At 38.9% G+C, this 22,761-nt stretch overlaps 3 protein-coding genes across 4 annotated transcripts; all 3 read left to right on the top strand.

Annotated features, from left to right (window-relative positions):
* Positions 1 to 1,630: 1,630 nt before the first annotated feature.
* On the top strand, positions 1,631 to 9,428 carry LOC131361957 (polymeric immunoglobulin receptor-like). Its single transcript, XM_058403617.1, has 7 exons — positions 1,631 to 1,755; positions 1,849 to 2,169; positions 4,138 to 4,461; positions 4,576 to 4,917; positions 5,270 to 5,374; positions 5,537 to 5,568; positions 5,677 to 9,428. Exons 1-7 carry the CDS (start codon positions 1,716 to 1,718, stop codon positions 5,866 to 5,868), a joined length of 1,356 nt encoding a protein of 451 aa, XP_058259600.1. The 5' UTR covers positions 1,631 to 1,715; the 3' UTR covers positions 5,869 to 9,428.
* Positions 9,429 to 9,781: 353 nt separating this feature from the next.
* phospho2 (phosphatase, orphan 2) lies at positions 9,782 to 12,035 on the top strand. Of its 2 annotated transcripts, none has more exons than XM_058403630.1 (2): positions 9,782 to 10,177; positions 10,625 to 12,035. In XM_058403630.1, the coding sequence occupies exon 2, from the start codon at positions 10,694 to 10,696 to the stop codon at positions 11,435 to 11,437; it is 744 nt and encodes a 247-aa protein (XP_058259613.1). In that variant the 5' UTR covers positions 9,782 to 10,177; positions 10,625 to 10,693; the 3' UTR covers positions 11,438 to 12,035. The 2 variants fall into 2 exon arrangements, with proteins under 2 accessions (XP_058259613.1, XP_058259612.1); XM_058403629.1 differs by having other exon boundaries at positions 9,785 to 10,177; positions 10,688 to 12,035.
* A 315-nt stretch (positions 12,036 to 12,350) lies between these two features.
* Positions 12,351 to 21,657, top strand: ssb (small RNA binding exonuclease protection factor La). The gene is made up of 12 exons (XM_058403620.1): positions 12,351 to 12,455; positions 13,689 to 13,747; positions 14,422 to 14,525; positions 14,677 to 14,851; positions 15,378 to 15,485; positions 17,142 to 17,245; positions 18,098 to 18,169; positions 18,619 to 18,661; positions 18,846 to 18,983; positions 19,638 to 19,830; positions 20,115 to 20,246; positions 20,365 to 21,657. The coding sequence occupies exons 2-12, from the start codon at positions 13,691 to 13,693 to the stop codon at positions 20,457 to 20,459; spliced, it is 1,221 nt and encodes a 406-aa protein (XP_058259603.1). The 5' UTR covers positions 12,351 to 12,455; positions 13,689 to 13,690; the 3' UTR covers positions 20,460 to 21,657.
* The last annotated feature ends 1,104 nt before the right edge of the window (positions 21,658 to 22,761 follow it).

A 22,761-nucleotide genomic window follows, 5' to 3' on the forward strand; every position in this document is an offset into this window, starting at 1 on the left:
ATACTAATGTAATGTTGTATAATATTCGGGAATTATCATGAAATTATCAAAAGACATTTTCTGAAAAATAAAAAAATAAAAAAGTTCTGTTCTCGTTCCTGTCTCGTTTTGGCCTTGGCTGATTTATAGTTTTGTTTTTTTTTAAATGTGATCAATGTTTCTGTAAATAGATGTGCCGAGGTAATTGGCTATTAACACTTAACACTGTAATTATATTCTGCTGAAATGAAAGAAATGACTCGGAAAAAGACGAAAGTTTCCGCACAGTGATCTTTATGAAGAATCTTTTAAACAACTGTTTTGTTTTCCTTAACGCCATGAAATCTTTAGAGTTTTGTGACGTACTAAAACTAATCCTGAACAATTGTTCATCACCTACTGATACACATTTATACTTCTCAATGCACGCAGACCTGGATTTCACATTTATGTCACTGTATCTCATTCAGTTTTCTTATTTTCTGAACAGATAAATAATTCCAAGGAAATATGGGTTTACACATTAAACAGGAAGGTCTGACATTTACTTTGTAAGCTTGTGGTGTGTTTTGTGAGATTTAAGATCTAAAATGGACTCCTAGAAGTGTTCTTAAGAACTTACTAGTGCTTTTTATCATTCTCTCAAATACCTATAAAATGACCTATTACGCTATAATATATAAATATTATGCATTACGTTATTTTTTTGCTCTCTTAGCCAAAAGTTTACTTTTATACCTAAAAATTGGAGGAATATTAAACTGAAAACCCCAAAGAAATTCCCTCACAGCGACCTTTATGTGGTCTGAGGTAAAACGCAATAGAGCTGCCCCTCAGACAAAGCTAATCGATCACCAACCTCCATTAGCCTGGCTAACAGATCACAGATCCACAGACTCGTAGAATAGCCACAGTATGATGTTGCAGATGTTGAAGAACCTGAGCCCTCTCAGAAAGTACAGTCTACTCTGACCTTTCTTGTAGAGCGCTGTTGAGTTTAGTGTATGTAGTTCATGTTCTTCAACTTCTCTTCCAGTAGGGTGGGCCTGATGGTGCTAAAAGCACTAGAGAAGTTGAACAATATAAACCTCACAGAGTTGCCCGGTTTATCCACACAGGCTGCTCAGGTACTCGTTCAGTCTCTTATCATTTTGATACTGGACTCCTGCAACTCTCTACTGGCAGGTCTACCTCTGAACGCAATTCATCCTCTGCAAATGATTCAAAATGCATACATAATACATTATCATTTCTATAGTCACAGCTCATTTACAAGGTGATATATACCAGATAATCGAAGACTACAAATAAATAGATTAAGAAAACAAACATATTTTACATATTAAAACTTAAAATGTGCAATATTTTGTACACTACTGTTTTACTTTTAGCAGCACTACTGTTGTTCAGATTACATGCTTGTGAAGCTGGTATATATTGTATATAGGCACACACTATTTCCATATTTTTAAAATAAAAAAATTAAACAACATTTTAAATCTGTTTATTTGAAGTGAAAAAAAAAATGAATTGAAAAGGACTCCATTGCAGTTTTCTCACAAACTTCTCCAATGAAATTGCTGAGACGTTTTCTCTCAAAGGAGAAGTGGTCATTGCTTCAGTTATTGGTTAAGACACAGACAAAAGACATAACACATTCACAGAGCAGGACAGAGACAGCTTCAATATCTTTCTGAAGTGGAGTTGGTGTGGAGATCTGTGAGAGTGAACGCAGGATGAAGATCCTCCTCATCTTCACCCTCTGTCTGATCTCAGGTAAAGAAATGCACTTCAAAATAATCCTCACTATCAGCAGCAGTGTTACATGAAGGAAGGTTTTGATCAGAAGGATATTTGGTGTTTTGTTAGATGGAGGAGCCTCAAAGCAAGTAACAGGATATTCAGGAGGAGGAGTCCTTATCAAGTGCAAGTATGATACAGAATATAGACAAAATACAAAATATTTCTGTAAGGTTTCAGGACCTGGCCGTTCTTACCAAATCAAGACAGAAGCTAAAAACCAGTGGGTAAATTCAGGAAGATTCTCACTGTATGATGACACCAAATCAGCAGAGGTCTGGGTGATGATCAGAGAGCTCACTGTACAGGACTTTGGGACGTACAAGTGTGGAGTTGATGTACTGTGGGGGACAAGTATGTACACACAAGTGGAACTGAAGGTGAAGAAAGGTGAGTCTCCCACCACTGTCTTCTGTTTAAGTTGCTGAACATTTAGCGTCAGTCTTATTAGCTGCCCTGAATGTATGAAAAGTAGGAAGTGATCAAATTGTTATATAATGCTTATTTAAACCCACTGAACACTTTATTAGGAACAGCTGTACACCTCCCCATTCATGCAATTATCTAATTAACCAATCATGTGGCAGCAAGGCAATGCATAAAATCATGTACTGTAGATATGGGCTCTGTAAATAATGGTGCATACACAAACACATAGACACACACACACGCACACAGCTCTAAGCTGCCCGACTTTTTCTTCCTCTGCGCTCTCTTCACCTTACCACCGTTTCTGCTGACTTCAACCCAATCACACATCATTGCATCCACATTGTAATGAAGAGAAAATATCTAGTGAGCAGCAGTTCTGTAGATAGAAATGCCTTGTTGTCTTATGGAGACTGGCCAGACTGGGTTGAGTTAATGGAAAGGCTACAGAACCTCACATTATCACTCTGTACAATTGTGCTGAGCAGAAAAGCATCTCAGAACTCACAAGACATCGAACCTTGAGGTGGATGGGCTTCACAGGAGGAATTCATCACATTTTTATATAATGATTATAAATAACAGAAACGTTGATTACTCAATTCCAACATTTCAAGTACAGAGGGGTTTCCTGGGAATCTCTGTACGTCTGACATCGGGCAAATATTAGTCCAACACAGTAGTGTAAAACAAATATCCATTTTATTGCTTCACTAGCAAGGAGAGAAAAAAATACAGGCCTCTACTTCCCCTCTCCATCTCCGTAAAACACACTTCCTGTTTGTGTCTTCTTTTTTCCAAATGCAGTTACACTATCACTCACTGGTGAATGCCATAAATGTGCAACTGAACACAAGAATCAAAGAAAATATAGTTTAAAGGAATGATTAAACTAAGGGAACTGGGAAGTATTAACCCTAAAGCATTTAACCAGGAGTCTGGATGCTTCATATGGGCTTTCTGCTTACAGTCAAAAAGTCTGAGCATGATTCCTTCCATAGGCTGAATAACCACAAAATATCATCAAACATTCAGCAGCTAACCTCACACCCTTCTACTGCATCCTGGGCTACCAGCCACCTCCATTCTCATGGAACACCAACCCCACAGACTGTGGATAGCTGGTTCCAGGAAAGTGAACTGGTGTGAGAACTGTCACATCAGTACCTAGAGCATGAAGCCCATATCACCAAGACCAAAGATAGATAGAAACCTTTATTATCGCCACACATACATTACAACACAGGAAACTGCTGAGGACGTTGGGGTCAGAGTGCAGGGGGAGCGGGAGGCTAGGCAGTGCTGAGGCTAGAACCACGACCTTCTGATCAATAACCCAGAGCCTCAACTTCTTGAGCTACCACTCCTTAAGACAGGTGGCTGGAGAAGAGTGGGGAACTCTTAAGGGTTACTCTTAACTTAAGGGTTACAGGAAGTTCATGCACCACTACATCAGCCCAAAAGTGCTCAAAAAACAATGTCACCTACACGTTTTAGCTTCCATGCCACAGCTGCCTAGTCCACTTACATGTTTCTTGCCTTTAACCAGTGGTTTTCTCTTGTCTCTGCTGTTCTACACCATCATACTAGAGCAGTGGTAGTCCAAGTGGTTAAGGATCTGTTGATCAAAAGTTTGGGGTTGAGGCCCCAGTATTCTGTCAAGCTGCTTCTGTTATGCCCCTGAACAACCCCTATGTTCCAGGGGTGCTGCATCATAGCTGACCCCAACTTTCTAAGCTGGAATATGTGAAGAAAGAATTTCACAGTGCTGTGATGTCTGTATGACAACAAATATAGGCTTCTTCTTCTTCTGCCCCAGTCACAAATGGGACATTGGGGTTAATTATTTTGCTATAACAGCACACCCCCAATACTTGTATTAATTACTTATGTATATTTGTAAGTATGGTCTGAACTTGCTTTTAACAGGAGCCAGGGTCCCTAGACACGTGACTGCATATGCAGGGACGAGAAGCAACATCAAGTGCAGATATGAAAATCAATACAAAAACAAACCTAAATCTTTCTACAAGATTGAGACAGATCAGTGGCGTTTTAATCAAATAAGAACAAAACTGAACAGTGAATGGTCACATGATGGCAGATTCTCAATTCATGACAACAGACGTGCAGGATTCTTCAGTGTGTTTATCAGAGAGCTGATTACGGAGGACACTGGATCATACGCGTGTGCTGTCACTGTGTCGGATGAAGCAGAGATCTACACTGTAGTGAAGCTGAATGTAACAGAAGGTGAAGAGCTTATAAGACTGTTGTGATTCTTTATATACATAAACATTTACAGTAACTGTTTACTAGTCATTCTTCTTCATTAGATCATGATCATATATATGTTGTGATTTGTAGGTTTGTCCTATGAGAAGTCCATCACTGAGACTGTCTATGTACAAAAAGATTTGACAGTAAACTGTAATTACCCAGAATCCCACAGGGACGACAATAAGTTTCTCTGCAAAAGGATTGCAACTGCTACTTGTTCTTATACTCTGACTGTTAAAGAAAATGGAAGGAATGTACAAAAGGGACCTTTCTCCCTGTATGATGACAGAGAAAAACACATCGTCACTGTGAGCCTCAGAAAAGTGACTGAACAGGACTCTGGAGAATACTGGTGTGGAGCTGAAGTAAACTGGAAATCTGATCACGGCTACAAGGTTTATTTCAAACGGATCAACCTGGAAGTAACTGGTGAGTGACACTGACATTCAGACTTTGGGGGTTTCCTCAGTCAGAATTCTAGAATTTTCTCTCCTAACACATTCACTAATAAAACACATCCAGCACCTGTACTGTTATATTAATTATACGCTAGTTCCACACCTAGCAAAAATCTGATAAATTATAATCTAATCAATTAAGTGATCCTGTTTTTTTTATCCCAACATCATGTCACCACCAACGTCTCCTCCACCAGGTCGCAGTGCTTAAATGCACATCACACCAATGATCTAACCAGATTGATGAATTTGGTCAGATATTTCTGAAGATCAGCATGTAGATTAAATGTGACTGTCTGACTGATCAGATGTTTCTCTTCCAGGATTTCCAACTTTCACTGTCATCACTGTGTCTGTGGTTCTGCTGCTGCTTCTGATTGGAATGATGTTCCTCATTGTGACTCTACATAAGAGATGCAAAGCACAAGGTGCACACACACACACACACACACACACACAGCTTCCTCACCACTTATCCTCCCTGTAAGTGCTCTAATCATATAATCAATAAACCAGTCATACACAATATGTCCGTATTTATAAAGAATTAAGTAACACTTGTTCTTTTTGTTGTCCTAATGTCCTTACAGACCCAAAAACAATGACACAAACCTCCAGAGAGGTGAGACCAAAGTGAAAGCAAAACTATTCTCTCAAATAAAAACAAGTTCACTACTTAACTTGACAAAGCATTTTAAGTTTTTAAACTTAATATTTTTCCTCATTTCAGGCAAATGGAGATCAAGAAAATAACCCAAATGTGTTTCCTCTCCAATCAGCACAAAATGCCAATCTACCAGAGTCTGTCTATCAGAGACTGGACCCCAAAACCAACCAATCAGATTCAGTCTACCAAAGTCTGAACCCCACTAGCAACCAATCAGATTCAGTGTATGGAAATGTGAACTTCAACACCAACTGATCAGATTCAGTCTGCGATATATCGACCAGTTGGACACAGTCAAAGTCACTAATCCCCTTTTAACCAATTCTATTGATGTTGCCAGTATCGTTATTAAACAAGCTAATAAGATTCTTTTTTAGATGTATTTTAGGATTTAATTATATATAAAAATCTTTCAGGTCTGTTTTGCATCTCAATTGGCTCCCTATCTCCCTGGTGAATCAGTATATCATGTACAGAAGTTGGGAGACTCTGGGACTTTGATACAACAGAGTGAGGATCCATTCGCAGAGTTTAATAATAATTATCGGAAAAATTTAATCCAAAACAGCATGGTCAAAGAACAGGCAAGCAGACATTAACAAACAGGCAGTCAGACTGGGAAAACGAATCCAAACTGAGATCAAGAAATCAACGGAAAACAAAGCTCTGGAATGGAAATCAAACACGAGAATGCAAGGAAACACAGCTCAGTATGTTTAGGCTAAACTAACAATACATTGGTGTGAACATTGGTGAGCACACTGTTTAAATGTCTTTCAAATCCAGAAGGGCCCTTGACCCGGATGCGGCTCAGTATGGTGATTGGAGGGGGAGTGTTGCAGGACACAATGTTACAGAGCCTCCTGGTGTTCTACGATGAGGCAGGCCACAGGGTCTAGGTGCAGGTCTGTCAGGATGGATTTGGTGAAATTCAGTGATGAGTGTGGGGTCTAGTATGTCATGGGCATTTAACCAAAAATGTTCCTCTGGGCCATATCAATCCCAATGCACAAGGTACTTGAGGCTGCCTTGGTGGCGTCAGGAGTCCAGGAGTGAGCTCACAAAGTAAGCTGGGGCTCCCTCAATCTCCAGTGGGGGACAGGGTTCAGTTACAGCTGGTTTCCTGTGGTCGTGGGCAGGTTTAAGAAGTGGCACATGAAATGTTGGGGAGATACAGGAGACTGGGAGCTGTAGGCGGTAAGACACAGGGTTGACTTGTCTTAGAACAGGGGTGTCCAATCTTATCCACAAAGGGCCGGTGTGGGTGCAGGTTTTCATTCCAACCAAGCAGATGCCTCATCTGAGCCTATTTAAAGCCGGGATCAAATGATTAAACAGGTGGAATCAGGTGTGGCTACTCCTTGGTTGGAATGAAAACCAGCAGTGACACTGGCCTTTTGTGGATAAGATTGGACACCCCTACCCTAGAACATTAAAAGCTCCTATGAAGTGGGGACTAAGAGCTTATGGCACGGGAGCTTGAGTTTCAGGTTTTTCATGGAAAGCCATACCATGTGGCCAACTTGGAACTGGGGGTGAGGGTGTCGTCTACGGTTGGCCTATATGCGTTGCTGATGGGTTGTTCTCTGGCTCTCCCATATGACTTGGTTCTTGTGCATCCAGTCACCAACTGCTGGGATCTCAGAGGGTTCCCCTGACCAAGGAAGTAGGGGTGGTTGATACCCCAGCACACACTGGAATGGGGTTTGCCCAGTGGAGAAGTGTGTGAGGGAGTTCTGTGCATATTTAGCCCAAGGGAGGAACTTACTCCAGCGTGTTTGTTCCCTGCAACAATATGATTGCAAATATCTGCCCAGCTCCTGATTCAACCATTCTGCCTGCCCATTAGATTGGGGGTTGGTAATTGGAAGTGAGGCTAATGTTGATGCCTAGTTGTTCACAGAAGGCCCTCCAGACTATTGATGTAAATTGGGTTCCCCGAACTGAGACAGTGTACTCTGGGAGGCTGTAGGAATGACAAACATGGTTGAACAGGAGCATGGTAGTTTCCATTGCATTTGGCAGACACTTGAGGGTGATGAGGTGCAGGCTTTAGAACACAGGACCACTAAAACGGTGGTATAGCCATTGGGTAAGGATAGCGCACGGTGAAAGTATTGCACCCGCAATAGTCAATGCAGAGCTGTAGGCCTCCAGCTGCTAGGGCTTCCTCTATGTATGCCGCCATAGCTTGGCTTTCAAACATTGAGAGAGGATGAATTTGAAGCAGTTTACCCTTGATACCCGATGACGCCTCAGATAGGCACGGGCTCCCCATGACCCAAGTATCAGCTAAGCGGTACAGACAGTAAAATGAAAAAAAATATTTCATTGATCATTTCTCACTGTTTATTATTTCCTACTTTAATCATTTAATCATTATCAAGTGCTCTATTGAGGCATCTGCTTCTTAATTTTTTTAAACTTTGGAATAAGTAATCTTAGGCAATCATTTTTACTGATTTACTATTACTGCTTTTTTACATGTGTAATTTCATGATTATACAAACAATTAAACTTTATTTCTGTGGCACATTTAAAACAACTACCGTTGACCAAAGTCCTTTCCAGGAAACATTAAAACAACAGGAATAATGAAACCAGTCACAAATGTCAATATAAACCTAAGCACTCTAGTCAGTTTTAAAGGCCACACTGAAAAGATAAGACTTCAAACTCGACTTAAAAGCATCCAGAGAAGGAGCAGACTTAATGTGCATAGGAAGAGGATTCCATAAGTGTGGAGCAGCCACTGAAAAAGCCCCATCACCCTTTGATCTTAACCTTGTTTTAGGAACATGAAGAATCATCTGACTAGATGATCTTGTGTTTCTTGAATTTTGATAGGGTATTAACAGGTTAGCAATACATTTTGGTGCAGTAACATTGAGTGCTTTAAAAACCATTAACAAAACCTTAAACTTAATTCAAAATTTGACGGGCAACCAGTGTAACGTAATAAGAACTGGGGTAATACTCTCACTTTTCTTTGTATGAGTCAGGAGTCTAGATGCAGAATTCTGCACTAATCGAAGAGGAGATAATTGACGCTGCGATAAACCAAAATATAATGAATTGCAGTAATCAATGCCTGAAGATATAAAAGCATGGGTGACAGTCTCCAGGTCTTTAAAAGAGAGAATTGGTTTAAGTTTAGAGATAATCTGAAGTTGATAAAAAAGCCTTAACACCACTGGTGACCTGTTTATCTGGAACCATTATTATTATTATTATTTTGTAAATTAGCTTTGTTTCACCATGTCTTCTTGATATGATCTATGTCCAGATATTGTGTGCTTTGATCTGATCCAGTTTTGTGTGTTCCTGATTTTACTGTTGTTGTTTTGCTTAGTTTCACCATTGTTTCTGTTTCTCTGTTTCTGTATCTATCTATCTATCTATCTATCTATCTGTCTGTCTGTCTGTCTGTCTAGTAGACACAGGTGCAATAGTGTTTCTGGTTCATATTAACAAAATACACATTTGTTATTTATTTCAATTTAACACCTTCTGATATAAAACAATCTGCCAGATAATGTACTTCTTAATCAGTTCTGAAAGTTAGCTCTTTGTTATAAAGTATTTGTGAGATCGACTCGACATGCTTTCCCAATACACATATTCCATATAAATATTCCAAAATGTGTCACTATGGGGGGGGGGTATTTTTTCTATCAATAGATCTAAAATTGAATGTTTTTAAATTTGTTTTCTCTTTGTTATATTTGTTAATCTTCACCTTTTGAAAGGAAATGATATAAAAAAAAAACTTCCTTTTTTGCATCCCCAAACTCCCTGTGACAAATCAAAACTCATTTAGGAACATATTTTATTTATATATTTTATTATTATTATTATTATTATTATTATTATTATTATTATTATTATTATTATTATTATTGTTGTTGTCTCTCCAAAAATGAAGCACTTGTTTATGAAGGAAACCTGCTGAAAAATAAGATTTGTTCAAATATTCCACAAAGAGGTTTTGTTTGTTTGTTTGTTTGTTTAAGCTAACAAGAGATGTATTTATCCATATAAAGTTTAGATATTTCAAGATACAACAAATGCTGGTTTAAATAAATAAATAATTCGTCACTGATGAGAGTCACTCGAGCATCATCCAGACCAATCACATACCGCTGTCTCATCCGGGTATCTTGGCTATACACCGTTTACTAGTTAGCAAGGCATGGCTAGTTAAATTAAAACCAAGACCAAAACATTTTTAATTGTTTACAATGGGATGTGTAATTGAGTGCACTACAGTGAGTGCACTAGAATCGAAAAAAATCTAAGCCTTGTATATCTAGATAAACCGTTTACTTTATTATTTACAGAAAAAGTTAGCGCTGGGAATTAAAAGGAACCGGGTTGTTCACTTCCGCAATTCTTTAGTGAACCAATCAGCGCGTCGGTACAAATTGAGTGACCTTCTCCTCAGCCAATGACGGATGAATGATTTTCACGGATAGCCAATCAGAAGGAGGCATGTGGTGAAAACGTGACTTTCGATTTATTCCGGACAATAAAACTTGTACCCGGTTTGTCTTCGCCTGAATCGGTAAGATCAAGAGTAATGTTTGTTTTAAAGTATATTTATATATTTACGTTTGTTGTTTGTTTTTTATCTTTATCAATATGTAGATATCGGGATGATTGGACATTAACGAGTAGAAGTGGTTATATTATTTAATGAATAAAACAATCATTGGCGTGCTGTTTTAGGAAAATAATCAGCTTGGGTTGATTTGATGGAATGGAGTTACTGTTTCCGTTCCGAAGTTAAATAGTTAAATAGGCAGTACGTCCACAATGATGAATTCTTCATCATCATCATCATCATCATCATCATCATCATCATGATGTCACAGCAATTTGCCAATGAATCCCAATTTTTTATTTTTGTAATGAATAATAAACCCGATTTAATCGAAGATCTTACTTGTGTAGGTTCTGAAAGCTGAGCACAATAAAATTAGATCTGTCATTTCCATATATTTCCTTTCAGATTGTTTCTTCTACCAGCTGAAATACCATCTCTTAATACTAAAGCTCTTTGACATGCTTGCAGGCCAAGATGAAGAAGAAGACGTTAATGGTGTTTGATTTTGATCACACGCTGGTGGACCAGAACAGTGACATGTGGGTGATCCAATGCACACCTGAGCAGAGCTTACCTGCCTGGCTGGAGAATTCGTACCAGAGAGGACGCTGGACCGAGTACATGGGTCGAGTGTTCAATTACATCGGAGAGCAGTCTGTCCGTCCGGACGCAGTACGCGAGCTCATGCAGACGATCCCGTTCACGGACGGAATGATCGAGCTGCTGAAGTTCATCTATCAAAACAAGAGCCTCATTGATTGCATTATAGTCTCTGATTCCAACACTCTGTTCATAGACTGGATTTTAGAAGCTGGTGGCGTAGCGTGTGCCGTCGATAGAGTCTTCTCAAACCCAGCCAGCGTCGACCAACGTGGGTACATCGAAGTCCGGTGCTTTCATTCGCACTCCTGTGAGCGCTGTCCGGTTAACATGTGCAAACAGAAAGTGTTAAGTGATTTTAGAGCCAGACAGGCAGATGCTGGGGTCAGTTACCACACCGTGTGTTATGTAGGGGATGGATCAAATGATTTCTGTCCCATTAAGGCTTTAAATGAGGGTGACATCGCGATGCCACGGAAAGGGTTCAGCCTGGAAAAACTGCTGGCCAAAAGCAGGAGTGAAAGTAATGCCCCTCAGGCACAGGTGATCCCCTGGAGGAGCGGGACTGACATACTAAACCAGCTGAAAATCATCCAAGAACAGGCTGAACTATTTTAAAACATTAGTGAAGGACTGCAGTAAAAACACAGCAAACAAAGATCAAGCAGAAAAGCCATTCAAATAGTAGTAGAATAAGGTCTGAAATGTTTACACTTGCATTTATTGATGTTTTTATTTGAAGTGCACAGCTGAGCAGTGTACCGTGGATGCGTCACTCTTCTGACAATTCTGCAGTTTAAAGGAAACCTTTACCACAAAATACTTTAAATATGTTTGTACAATTTTAATGATTCTGGTGTTCGAATTGTTGCTTGATTTCTCCAGTGTCAGCACTTTATAACAGTCAGTTTTAGCTAACTGATGTAAGTGTTGTCAACTGAGATGTAGGATGATTTCTTTAGAATCTGTGTGGAATTTAATATCTTTTTTTTATCTCCATATACTGTATAATAAAGAGAATATGTATCATGATTAGCTGTAATGAAAAAAGAAAAAATAATCTATAACAGCATTTGTAATCGACACGTCACATTTCATTAATATGTATTTAAGTAATAGTTTTCAATATCATTGATTCTATATACTGACAAAATTATGGCCTTCTATGTATACTTAACCATTTGTTAAATAATTTATGATCACCAATTATAATAAAGACAACAGTTTTTGTAATTAAATAATTGTTTGTGGCTGTTATTTGCACATAACATTTTTCTGCAACACAACAACAATAATAATAATAATAATAATAATAATAATAATACAATCTAAATTTATTTAATATTAAATACAATAAAATATATTTAATAATTTAATGTAATTAATTTAATAAAATATGTTATTCATTTTATATATTTTTTTTATCATTAATATTTAATAAATTGTACGGATTGAATTCTGGTGTTTTCCGAATGTTCGGCCATTTTTGTAGTCTTTCTGCGACTTTGAACACAATTTCCCATGATTCATCGATAAATGACGTAACACGCATGCGCTCTTGAGAAAAGCGTGTGTCAAACGCGAGCGAGGCAGAGCTACAGTTCATCCAAACGCAGATAAATATCCGGGCACAAAAGTAAGTGTTTTATTGCTAAAAATGTGTTTTTTTTTTTTTTTTTATCTCGTTTCTATCTCGTTTATATTTAGACTCACGCCTATATGCGGTTTGGTGTAAATGACACGCGTATGTAGCATGACGTGAGATTTTATATCCATGTGGCGTGGATTAAACTGGGTAACATTATCTATCAGGCAGCACGAGCCCAGGATGTTCTCATTTATATATCCACAATTCAGATTAGTGAAAATAAATCATTTAAAAGCTTTACTTTAAACAGAACATTGCAGTGGTTGAGACTTGCTGCTCTGTTCCATGTGTAACACTTAGCCCTAACCAAGCTAAACCTCCGCATGGAAACGGAAGTGCACATTTTAAGGCTTTTTTTATTGTAAAAGTGTAAGATTTATTACGAACGCGAAACTTCTAATTCTAACGAGTTTCACATTTTTGAGGACTTTTTTTTTCCTCCCTAGCACTTTGTAGTTGCCGAATGGTTTGGATCCAAATCTCGTGCTATCGCGAGACCTGGCGCGTGCTCATTACTTTCAAAAATGGCGGAACTCTCGTGCGTGCACGCGACATGAATTGTGTACATTTATTTCTATTGAACCTGTGTTTCATTAATAATTCTATATTGCTAAGTCTAAGAAAATTATATTTTCTTTCGATAATAAACTTTTGATATATAAATATACATATGTTTATCATATATATATATATATATATATATATATATATATATATATATATATATATGTATATGTTTATCATTAGCTGTGGAAAGCTTTATCATTATGTATGTAAATAAACCGAATTAAACCCAAAGAGACTTTTTCTTCAATTCTTTAAAAAATATCTGATATAAATGAGCTTTCTCTATTTTCTCTTTATTATTATATTAATTGTAAACGACTAGCTCTGATTGTTCTCCTAATTATTCTGTAAATAATTAAAAAATTAAGCAGCTGCCTAATAGTTACCATAGCTTGTTTCTTACTATAGAGATTAGCCTGTAAATATTATCTCTCGTTACAAATTGTAGTAATCTATATTTAAAGTAATAATAATAAATATTTCAACTAATATTAATAATCAGTAACCCTTTCTAATGCAGTTTTAGTCTGCCTCCTAAGCTTTCGCTAGGTCCTTATGTGGTTTTGGTCGATTTTCTCCAAACACAGACTTCATCTATTTGTATAGCTGGGGTCCTTTTTGTTTTAATATTTCTCCTTTTCTTTATTCCTTTAGGGATGGCTGAAGAACAAGAAATGTCTTCCCTGGAAAAGAAGGTGGCTGAACAGATAGAGGTGAGGTGCGCACACACACACACACCAGTGTTGCCAGATTGGACCGAAGACTTCCAGCCCAACTACAGCTTAAAACCCGGCCATTAAAAACTGAGATAACTAATACAATAACAAACAGAAAACCCAAAACAAATGGGTTAGTGCAAAGGTGCACTATTTAGTCCCACACTACGTTAGCTACCTTTTATTGTTTAATTATCAAACATGACATCAGAACTTAATAGCCTATAAACACGCTTACCTTTTTTTAGGGACTTAATGCAGAGAATCTTCGCAGAACTGATGAACGTGTCTCTTGAAATATTGTAGATCGGGTCGCTTTCCTGTTCTTTTTCAGTAGGACTTTCTGTATTTGCCCTACTTTGGCATGATGATAAAAACATTTGCAGCTTTGCCAGTGACTTTGTGATATTGACTTAACGAGTACAACAATTACAATAACCCACCAATCAAGATCGAAGTCTGATTGGACAGGACTCTGCTCAACCTTATTGGCTAAACTGAACCATATTATTAAAACATCAGCATTACATATTCTACTTTGTTGTTAAGGTAGTTTGAACCAAAAATTTATACAAATATCATGTTTCTAGTCAAAAATAAAAACCAGCCCAAGTTTTATCAAACTGTCCAATGCAGGAGAGTTAAATCATATATATTTTTTTCCTTTTCAGTATTATTTTGGTGACCACAATCTCCCTCGAGACAAGTTTTTAAAGGAGCAGATCCAGCTGGATGATGGCTGGGTTACTCTGGAGACGATGCTCAAGTTTAACAGGTACAAGGTGCACAATGACTCAAAGTGGTAGTTCTGATTATATTTATCTTGAGAGGTTTAAATCCTGTCCTGATGGTTATGGTTTAATATGCCTTATATTTGTCTGGAGGAGTTGGTGATATGTCCTTCTCGCACGTGTTTCTCTTCACAGGCTAAAGAATTTGACCTCGGAGGCTGCGGTTATCGTCGAGTCTCTGCGGAAATCGAAAACGGGGCTGCTGGAGATCAGCGAGGATCAAACCAAGATCAGACGGAGCCTGAGCAAGCCTCTGCCCGAGTACACGGAGGAGTATAAAGATGCTCTCAAACACAAATCGATCTACATGGTGAGTGGCTTGTGATGCCTAGGCCACGCTGAGACTGGCAGCAGGCAAATGTATTTGATGCACAGTGAGAAATATCGAACAAATCCGTGCTGCTGCTTGAAGAGCTACCGAGTTATTTCACTGTTTCTATATCTACAGTTATTTTCAGTCTCATCTCTGTATTTCTAGCTCCTCCTATTTAGGCCACAGAGCTTTATCCAGGGCATGGCACCAATATAACGTGACCTGTTAGAAATGAGAAAAGACTAAACAAATATATTAAGCTTCATTATAAATAATTCATATGATCAGCAGTGGCATCAACCAACACCTTGAAATATCCAAGCAGCTGTTAATGTTTCCATTACCTTTGACCCAATTATGGCGTTAATATTATTATAGCTCAGTAACCCACCGTTATAAATTGATGCCGCCTGATCCACACCTGTTCTGCCAAAGACAAGCATGAGGTAGAAAATATGCCTCTGTTTATTTTCCGCCTGCACTGTTCTGGGTTTTATGCTAACAAATATCCATTATCCCACAGAAAGGCTTCCCTTTGGACACGACACTAGATGACATTAAAGACTGGCTCGCTGATAAAGGACATGTGGAGAATATTCAGATGAGGAAAGGGCCACAGAAAACTTTCAAGGTAAGATTGCTGCTTTTAGACAAAGAAAAATCCGTCTAAAAACCGCAATGACGATACGGGAACACTGCATTAATGTGGTAATGTTAGTTTGTTTTCATGTTGTACAGGGTGTTGGGCTTCCTGAAAGCCTAGGCGGTGTGTTTACTGCCAAAGAGCTGGTTCTGTGTTTGTTTGTTTATTTATTGTGGACCTGGCAACATTCAGGTCATATTGATGGTGGTGGTGGTTGTTTTGTCAAATTAAAAAGATCATGTTGAGTGAGTCGTTTATATAACCTGCATTCATTAAACACATGACCAGCCAGGAAAGAAAGAACTTCATACAGAATTCCAACAAGATGCCTGAAGTACTTGAGTTTGAAAATGGCCGTTATCTAGTGGTGCTATAAAGAGCTTGACTGTCAATACAGTGGAACCTCGGCATATGAATGCCCTCCATTACGCGTTTTCGCCTTAACAATTGAAATTTTGCAAGGAATCGGCATACGAAGCATTTTCGGCATAAGAACGAACCAGACTGAACGCCGTTCAAAACTTGTTAGCATCAGTGGAAAGCCAAGCGAAGGCAACCGAAGAGAGTTTACAGATTTTACAGATTTATTTTTTCCAGTCAGTGAAAGCTGTTTGGAAAGAGTCCACCCACGATACCAACGTTGTCTTCAGCATACGATCAAAGGCTAGGTGATTTTTCGGGTGTTTTTTCTGTGGTGTGGGTGCTCTGTTTTATTTTTAGCCCAAGCTTGGTGGCATTACTTCCTGTGAGGAGTTCTACTTTAAGTACAAAATCGAGTGTTTTTGTTTTTCATAGAACATGAATACAGTCCTCAGAATATAACCCCACGCTGAAGCCCCTCCCCCTCCTCACGCTATTCGTTAACTCATTTTGATAGACAGCTCCTGTAACTCGCCTGACGTTGCGGTGAAGACGAAGCAGTGCCCGGGGAATGCAGATTTATAGTGCTATGTACAAATGGGCTTCAGTGAAAAAAAAATAGCGCTGGGAAAGTTCTTGAAAGTCCTGGAAACTCAGCATGACGTTTCTGTACAAACCTTGTTAAATCTGATTGGACAGGAGTTCTGACAATCCCGGCTGCAGGTTTTTAGTGGTGTGGTCATTTCTGTAGTGATGACTGACTCGTATTTACTTGTATGGAGGATGCTCATGTCTGTGCTGACACTGAGAAACTGTAAATCATGGAGCAGCATGCCTAGCTGAGATTTTATAATATTTTATAACTAATTATTATTGTACCTACACAAAAATCTTCTATAAATATGAATGTATAACAGTTGGAACAATACAGTCATATAAGCAGAATAAAACTCTTTAGGATGTACTGTTTAAGAAAAATAATAAATCAATCCCTCTTGTTTTTTTCATGATTATAACAAATGCTGATGCATAACAAACACCGATATACTGTTTACATTGACGATAAATAAATAGTTAGTAAGCATGTCTGTTGTTCTCTATGGCAGTGTCTCTGGAGTGTTTGTAGATGCTCAGAGATTCAACGTGATCTCACAGCTCGTAAAATCCTCCACAGTACTTGATGTTTGTGCTTAGCATCAGGCAACTTGTTCATCTGATTTATAGAATGGTTTGTGAATTTTTAAACAATTTGTGAAAACTTTTATTTTTCGATGCTCATTGCAGGGCTCCATCTTTGCAGTCTTGGAGTCAGAGGAAGCAGCTAAGGCCTTCGTCGCAAGAGACGACGTCAAACAGTTCAAAGGAAATGACATGATTGTCCTCATCAAGTAAGCCAACATTGTGTGAGAGACATGTCTGCCTCAGTGCACATGGCGTTAGAGCACTGCTTAGGTTAAAGACAACAGTTTTACACGGCTTAGTCAGCAGATCTGTTCTGAACTCCAAGAGGCGCGCTGTGCTGTTCCGGTGCCGTGACCCGGATCAGTGTCGGTGACCCAAGTGTGAAGAGTATACACTCACTGCCTTGGTTTCCTCAGAAGCTTTGTTCAGTGTACTGATAACAATTCTCTGTAGCTTTTTAAGCTGACCCCCCCCCCCTTATACTTCATTAATAAATCAGAAACGATGTCTTCTAATTGGATGATTTCTAAATGATTTGTTTCTGTTTATTGATTTATAATGCGCTATTCATTTTAACCCCAGAAGTTGTTTATGTACTGAATTATCACAATTGTTCTTTAGGTTTAAGATGATGATACAATTAGTTATTACTTCATTTTTATTTATTTATTTATTTATTTATTTATTTTTTAACATAAATGCATATGTTCATTCGCTTAAATCTGTACCTTTTATAGTTACATCATAAATTATTAATTAAGTGATTATTAATGTGACTAGCTAGGCTCGGCTAAGATACGATGAGGCTCATCCTGAGTGCATCAGGGTGTGGCTATATTTCTATAATGCCTCATAACCTGATAAAAAGGGTGTGTGTTATTAATTTACAATAAAGTGTAAATGTTTATTTACATGGATTTGTGTTTTTAGATTTAATGCTTGAAGGCTGTATTCTGGAACCATGTTTCTTTAGTATTTTTTATTCATTATCGTGTGAACAGACAGTCAGATCTGTGTGTGTAATGCTAATGTGTTTAACCTTTGAACTCTTTGTCTAGAGACGAGTACTTTGCTAAGAAAGCAGAGGAGAGAAAGCAGGGCCGTGCTGACGCCAAGGCCAAAGCCAAGAGGTGAGGAACCACAACCCTGTACATTAGAGAGCTGGCAAAGTGATCTGCCTCCTGATTTCATCCACTAGCGATCGCTGTACATGCGGTCTCGCTCTCGTCATCAAACAAGAGACTTGCTTGGAGCGTAGCTGTTATAATAACCGCTTTAATGCCGTGTTCAGGCTAAGGACAAGCCTGGGCCCTGAAGGGGAAAGGATGAGGGTCTCTGACCAGGTGAAATCTGACCAGTCACTTCACAAGTCCTGGCATTTGAGCCAGTAGAAACAAAGAAGGCTGGACTGTGATCTCTTTTCTCAGTAAACATTTGCTACTTGAGCTAAATGCAGACAAGCTAAAACAACCTGTAATGTAGACACCACATGATGTCACACCCATTTCAGTGTCCCACGCTGTTAATGTGTGAATTTTTAATATCCTTCAGTCTTCTAAAGGAACTGTTTTGTTTTCAGTGAAAAAGAAGAGAAGCAGAAACAGGCTGAGAAGGAGGAGATGGTGAGTTACTCTTCATTCATGGAAAGCACACATGATATTAGTTATAATAGTTTATACTGCTGCTGGAATCGTAAATTTGCACGCTTTTACTCACTCTTCTACACCCGTGTGCCGTAATGATTTATAGTTGTTATAACCTGCCAATTTTGTGCCATCTTTAATGATTTCCTTTGAATGTTTCCAGAAATCTCTGGAAGAGCAGAGAGGCTGCGTGCTGAAGTTCTCAGGTGAACTGGATCACGTTTCTCGAGAGGATTTCCACAAGATCTTCGCCGAGCACGCTCAAATCAAATGGATCGACTTCACCAGAGGAGCTAAAGAGGTGAGCAGAATTTTACTGGATGTTTGATTGGTAGATATTTGCCATGAAATACACACCCATCAGGCATAACATTATGACCATCTGCCTAATATTGTGTTGGTCCCCCTTTTTGCTGCCAAAAACAGCCCTGACTCTTCGAGACATGAACTTCACTAGATCCCTGAAGGTGTGCTCTGGTACCTGGCACCAAGATGTCAGCAGCAGATCCTTTAAGGACTTAAAGGATACTTTTGATAGATACTGACCACTGCAGACCGGGAACACCCCACAAGAGCTGCAGTTTTGGAGATGCTCTGATCCAGTGGTCTAGCCATCACAATTTGGCCCTTGACAAACTCGCTCAAATCCTTACACTTGTCCATTTTTCCTGCTTCTAACATCAACTTTGAGGACAAAATGTTGACTTGCTGCCTAATATATCCCACCCACTAACAGGTGCCATGATGAGATCATCAGCCTTATTCACTTCCTCTCACTGGTCATAATGTTATGCCTGATCAGTGTACATCAAAGCTAATTTCAATAAAGTAAATGCCAGTCTAAAAACATTACCTTAGGCAAACCTACTGCTCCTGCTGTGAGTTACAGTTGCAATGCAAAAGAATTTCCTTATAGTTGTACAGTATCAACTCATCATGCTCTTCCTGTACTCAGGGCACCATCCTGTTCCGCTCGGACGCTAAGGAGGCCCTACAGAAGGCTCAGGAAGCAGCCGGAGGCTCTGAGCTGAAGATTAAAGATAAAGACGTTAAGTGGGAGGTGCTGGAGGGAGACGGCGAGCTGGACGTTCTCAAGAAGATCCTGGAGAGCCAGCAGGAATCGCTCAACAAGCGCAAAGGAGGAAGAGGTATTGGGCTCAGCTCAATAAAACTCTCTCCCTACACACCTAATGATCAGCTAGAGCTCTGTAATGTGTGATGGGGGAATCTAGTGTAGCTAAAGAAGAAATCCGGGTTAAGGGTTACTTAAAACATGTTCATGGGAAACCTTTAAACTGTTGTACTGTGAATGTAGCTGGTGCTAAGCAATGATTGGATAGGCAGGAAAATGAGGCGGGGCTAATTTGGCTCATTAAGTCAGTGTATGAAGTATTTCTCTCAAAGTCTCGCGTGTTCTTGTTTTGACCTACAGGAGGTCACAGGGGTCGCGGCCGAGGCCGGGGTGGCCGCAGGGACAGAGGAGGACGAGAGCAGACGCGGTTCCAGGGAAAGAAGACTAAATTTGATAGCGATGAAGAAGAAGGTGATGACGGCGAGGACGCAGGTGAAAATGAGATGCAGATCCGGACGCCTGCAACATTAATGCGGCTTGTACAACAGAGCGTGCTCATACATATGATTATTCTCTGCAGCTCATTGCTTATTTTTTCTTGATCATACAGAGCCAGTGGCGAAGAAGCGAGCCCTGGAGTCTAACGGCACAGACGCTGACGCTCCAGCCTCCAAGCAAGCGAAAGAAGAAGAGAATGGCTCTTAAACACACGGTTACCTGTCTTCCTTCACGTGTACTGTAAATATTCCCCACGGTTACAATCAGATCTCTCAGAAACATGTCCGCTGTGCCTGCTCACCTGCAGCTTCCCGTCTTTACCCAGAACTCTCACCGGACCGAGCTCTCGACTGAACGTCATTTATTTCCTGTTCGATATTTGTGAATTTTGAGAAGGATTACTGGCACATGTCCTGATTTTGCTAAGAGACCGCGTCTTTGAATCGAACTGGCCGATCGCAGACATGATCACAACGATCATCAAACCTTTACATCCTGCTCAGTCCAGATTGGTTTTAAGTGCCTGATGAATGTGAAGTTAGTAGACAGTGAGGTGTTGATGATGAAGCATTGGGTGGAGGAGTTAGAGCACAGAACAGATGAGCGTACTTTTCTTCTTTTTTTTCTATTTGGATTTTTTGTTTCCAATTACTTGGTTGAAGTGAGCAGGTTTGTGATTGGCTGATATAATGTGTTATTCCCCACCCCTTTTGTCCCTCAGAAAAATCAGGATGGCTGTAGTCATGTGATTTAGATATCATTTTCATCTGTGTAACTTTATCACATTATTGTGTTTAGAAAAGCAAAGCTGCTGTTTCCTCTTCCTGATCTCACAAGTTGTCCCTAATGCAGAAGACTGTAGGCAGCGTACTGAGATGGAGGGTAGTGTCTCAATCAACAATGCATATGTTTGTAATATAATCACGTAAAGTGATGATCAGCACGATACATGGGTCAATGGTCTCGCATTGATCCTGCTGAATGACCTCAGGACGGGTCTGCGTTCCCTTCTGACCCAAAAAAAAAGAAATGTCTCCAGACTCTTCCGTTGGATTTCAGTGTCAGTTTTGCGCGTCAGCCGGATATGTTCTCTCGTGATCTCAGAACTTGGTGTGAAAATTAGTGTCTAAAGCCAGACCTTAGCTACTATTAAGGGTTTTTATTTTCTATACCTCAAGCAGAGCAGAATGAAATCTTTTTTTTTTAATTGGGTCATCCCCCCCCGCCCCCCGACTGGAGCGTCTTACTCCAAAGTGCTATTTTTAATTCGCTTCTTTTTCTTTAAACTGACCCTGAGGATTTCAACATGAAGCACTCTGACATTCTTTATTACTTTGTTTATCGTGTGTGATCAATTTAGCTCATTTTCATATTTTGAATTTGAATAAAAATAAGGAAAAACTCAGACTGGCTTTGTGTGTGTGTGTGTGTGTGTGTGTGTGTGTGTGTGTGTGTGTGTGTGTGTGTGTGTGTGTGTGTTAAACACTGAAACCAAGCTCCTTACTCACCAGTTTCATCTTCATTGAGGTAGTCAGAGTTTGTGCATGATATATTTACCTCATGATTGATAACGGTTTCATTTGCTGTTAGATGTATAAAATAGATGTTAAACTCCATAGTATTTTGAACAAGAAAAACTTTAGTGTAGTATTTAAAATACACTGATCAGGTATAACATGAGCAGTGCGAGGTGAAGTGAATAAGACTGATGATCTCCTCATGGCACCTGTTAGTGGCGGTGGGGGGGGGGGTATATATTTTGGCAATATAGTGTATTATGGTGCACGTAGAGTTAGCATGCTTAGAGTTAAGGACTGTCATGACGGCACTTTTAAGCGCACTCGGACATCTTTGTAAGTTTACAACTCTAAACATTATGAAGCGAAGAGGTTTTGGGGGCGTGGCTATAAAATGACTGACAAGATGTAAATAGTCATTCATACGGAAGGTTTCCATAATTTTTTAGCTACATTATGCTATTAAACTAATGTTTTTTTTTTATTATTATTTTCTACATACATACGAGTTTAACATGAAAAATATAGTCAAAGTCGCACCTTTAAGAGTTCCAAACTATTTTTAATATAGAGAATTAATTAAATAATTTTTGTTTTTTTTAACATATACATTTTAACATATACAACATTTTTCAAGTTAGCTCTAGTCCCCTACTGTGTATTAAATGAAATGTACGTAGTCGAGTATGTACACTTCCACCTGCAGCCACTAGATGGTGCTGTTGCTTCACGTCGCCTTATATTAATCGGCTCAATGTCACCTTGTGAAAATAGTCTGTTTTACTCCAACATTCTACACTGCACCAGTATATTATATTATATTATATTATATTATATTATATTATATTATATTATATTATATTATATTATATTATATTATATTATATTATATTATATTATATAAAATAAATAAATAGTAAATTAGATCATAAATAAAAATGTGGGTTCTTAAAATTGTATTTATTTTTTATTTAATTCACAGATCAAATTCC

The sequence above is a fragment of the Hemibagrus wyckioides genome, linkage group LG11 (genome assembly GCF_019097595.1).
Source record: "Hemibagrus wyckioides isolate EC202008001 linkage group LG11, SWU_Hwy_1.0, whole genome shotgun sequence".
NCBI classification, from domain to species: Eukaryota; Metazoa; Chordata; class Actinopteri; order Siluriformes; family Bagridae; genus Hemibagrus; species Hemibagrus wyckioides.

Bases quoted from the DNA above. Each gene is read 5' to 3' on its own strand.
- LOC131361957 (XM_058403617.1), top strand. From the start codon at position 1,716: ATGAAGATCCTCCTCATCTTCACCCTCTGTCTGATCTCAG. The intron at 1,756-1,848 runs GTAAAGAAATGC...GTGTTTTGTTAG, and splicing joins CACCCTCTGTCTGATCTCAG to ATGGAGGAGCCTCAAAGCAA. The intron at 4,918-5,269 runs GTGAGTGACACT...TTTCTCTTCCAG, and splicing joins GATCAACCTGGAAGTAACTG to GATTTCCAACTTTCACTGTC.
- phospho2 (XM_058403630.1), top strand. From the start codon at position 10,694: ATGAAGAAGAAGACGTTAATGGTGTTTGATTTTGATCACACGCTGGTG.
- ssb (XM_058403620.1), top strand. From the start codon at position 13,691: ATGGCTGAAGAACAAGAAATGTCTTCCCTGGAAAAGAAGGTGGCTGAA. The intron at 14,526-14,676 runs GTACAAGGTGCA...TTCTCTTCACAG, and splicing joins ACGATGCTCAAGTTTAACAG to GCTAAAGAATTTGACCTCGG. The intron at 14,852-15,377 runs GTGAGTGGCTTG...ATTATCCCACAG, and splicing joins AACACAAATCGATCTACATG to AAAGGCTTCCCTTTGGACAC.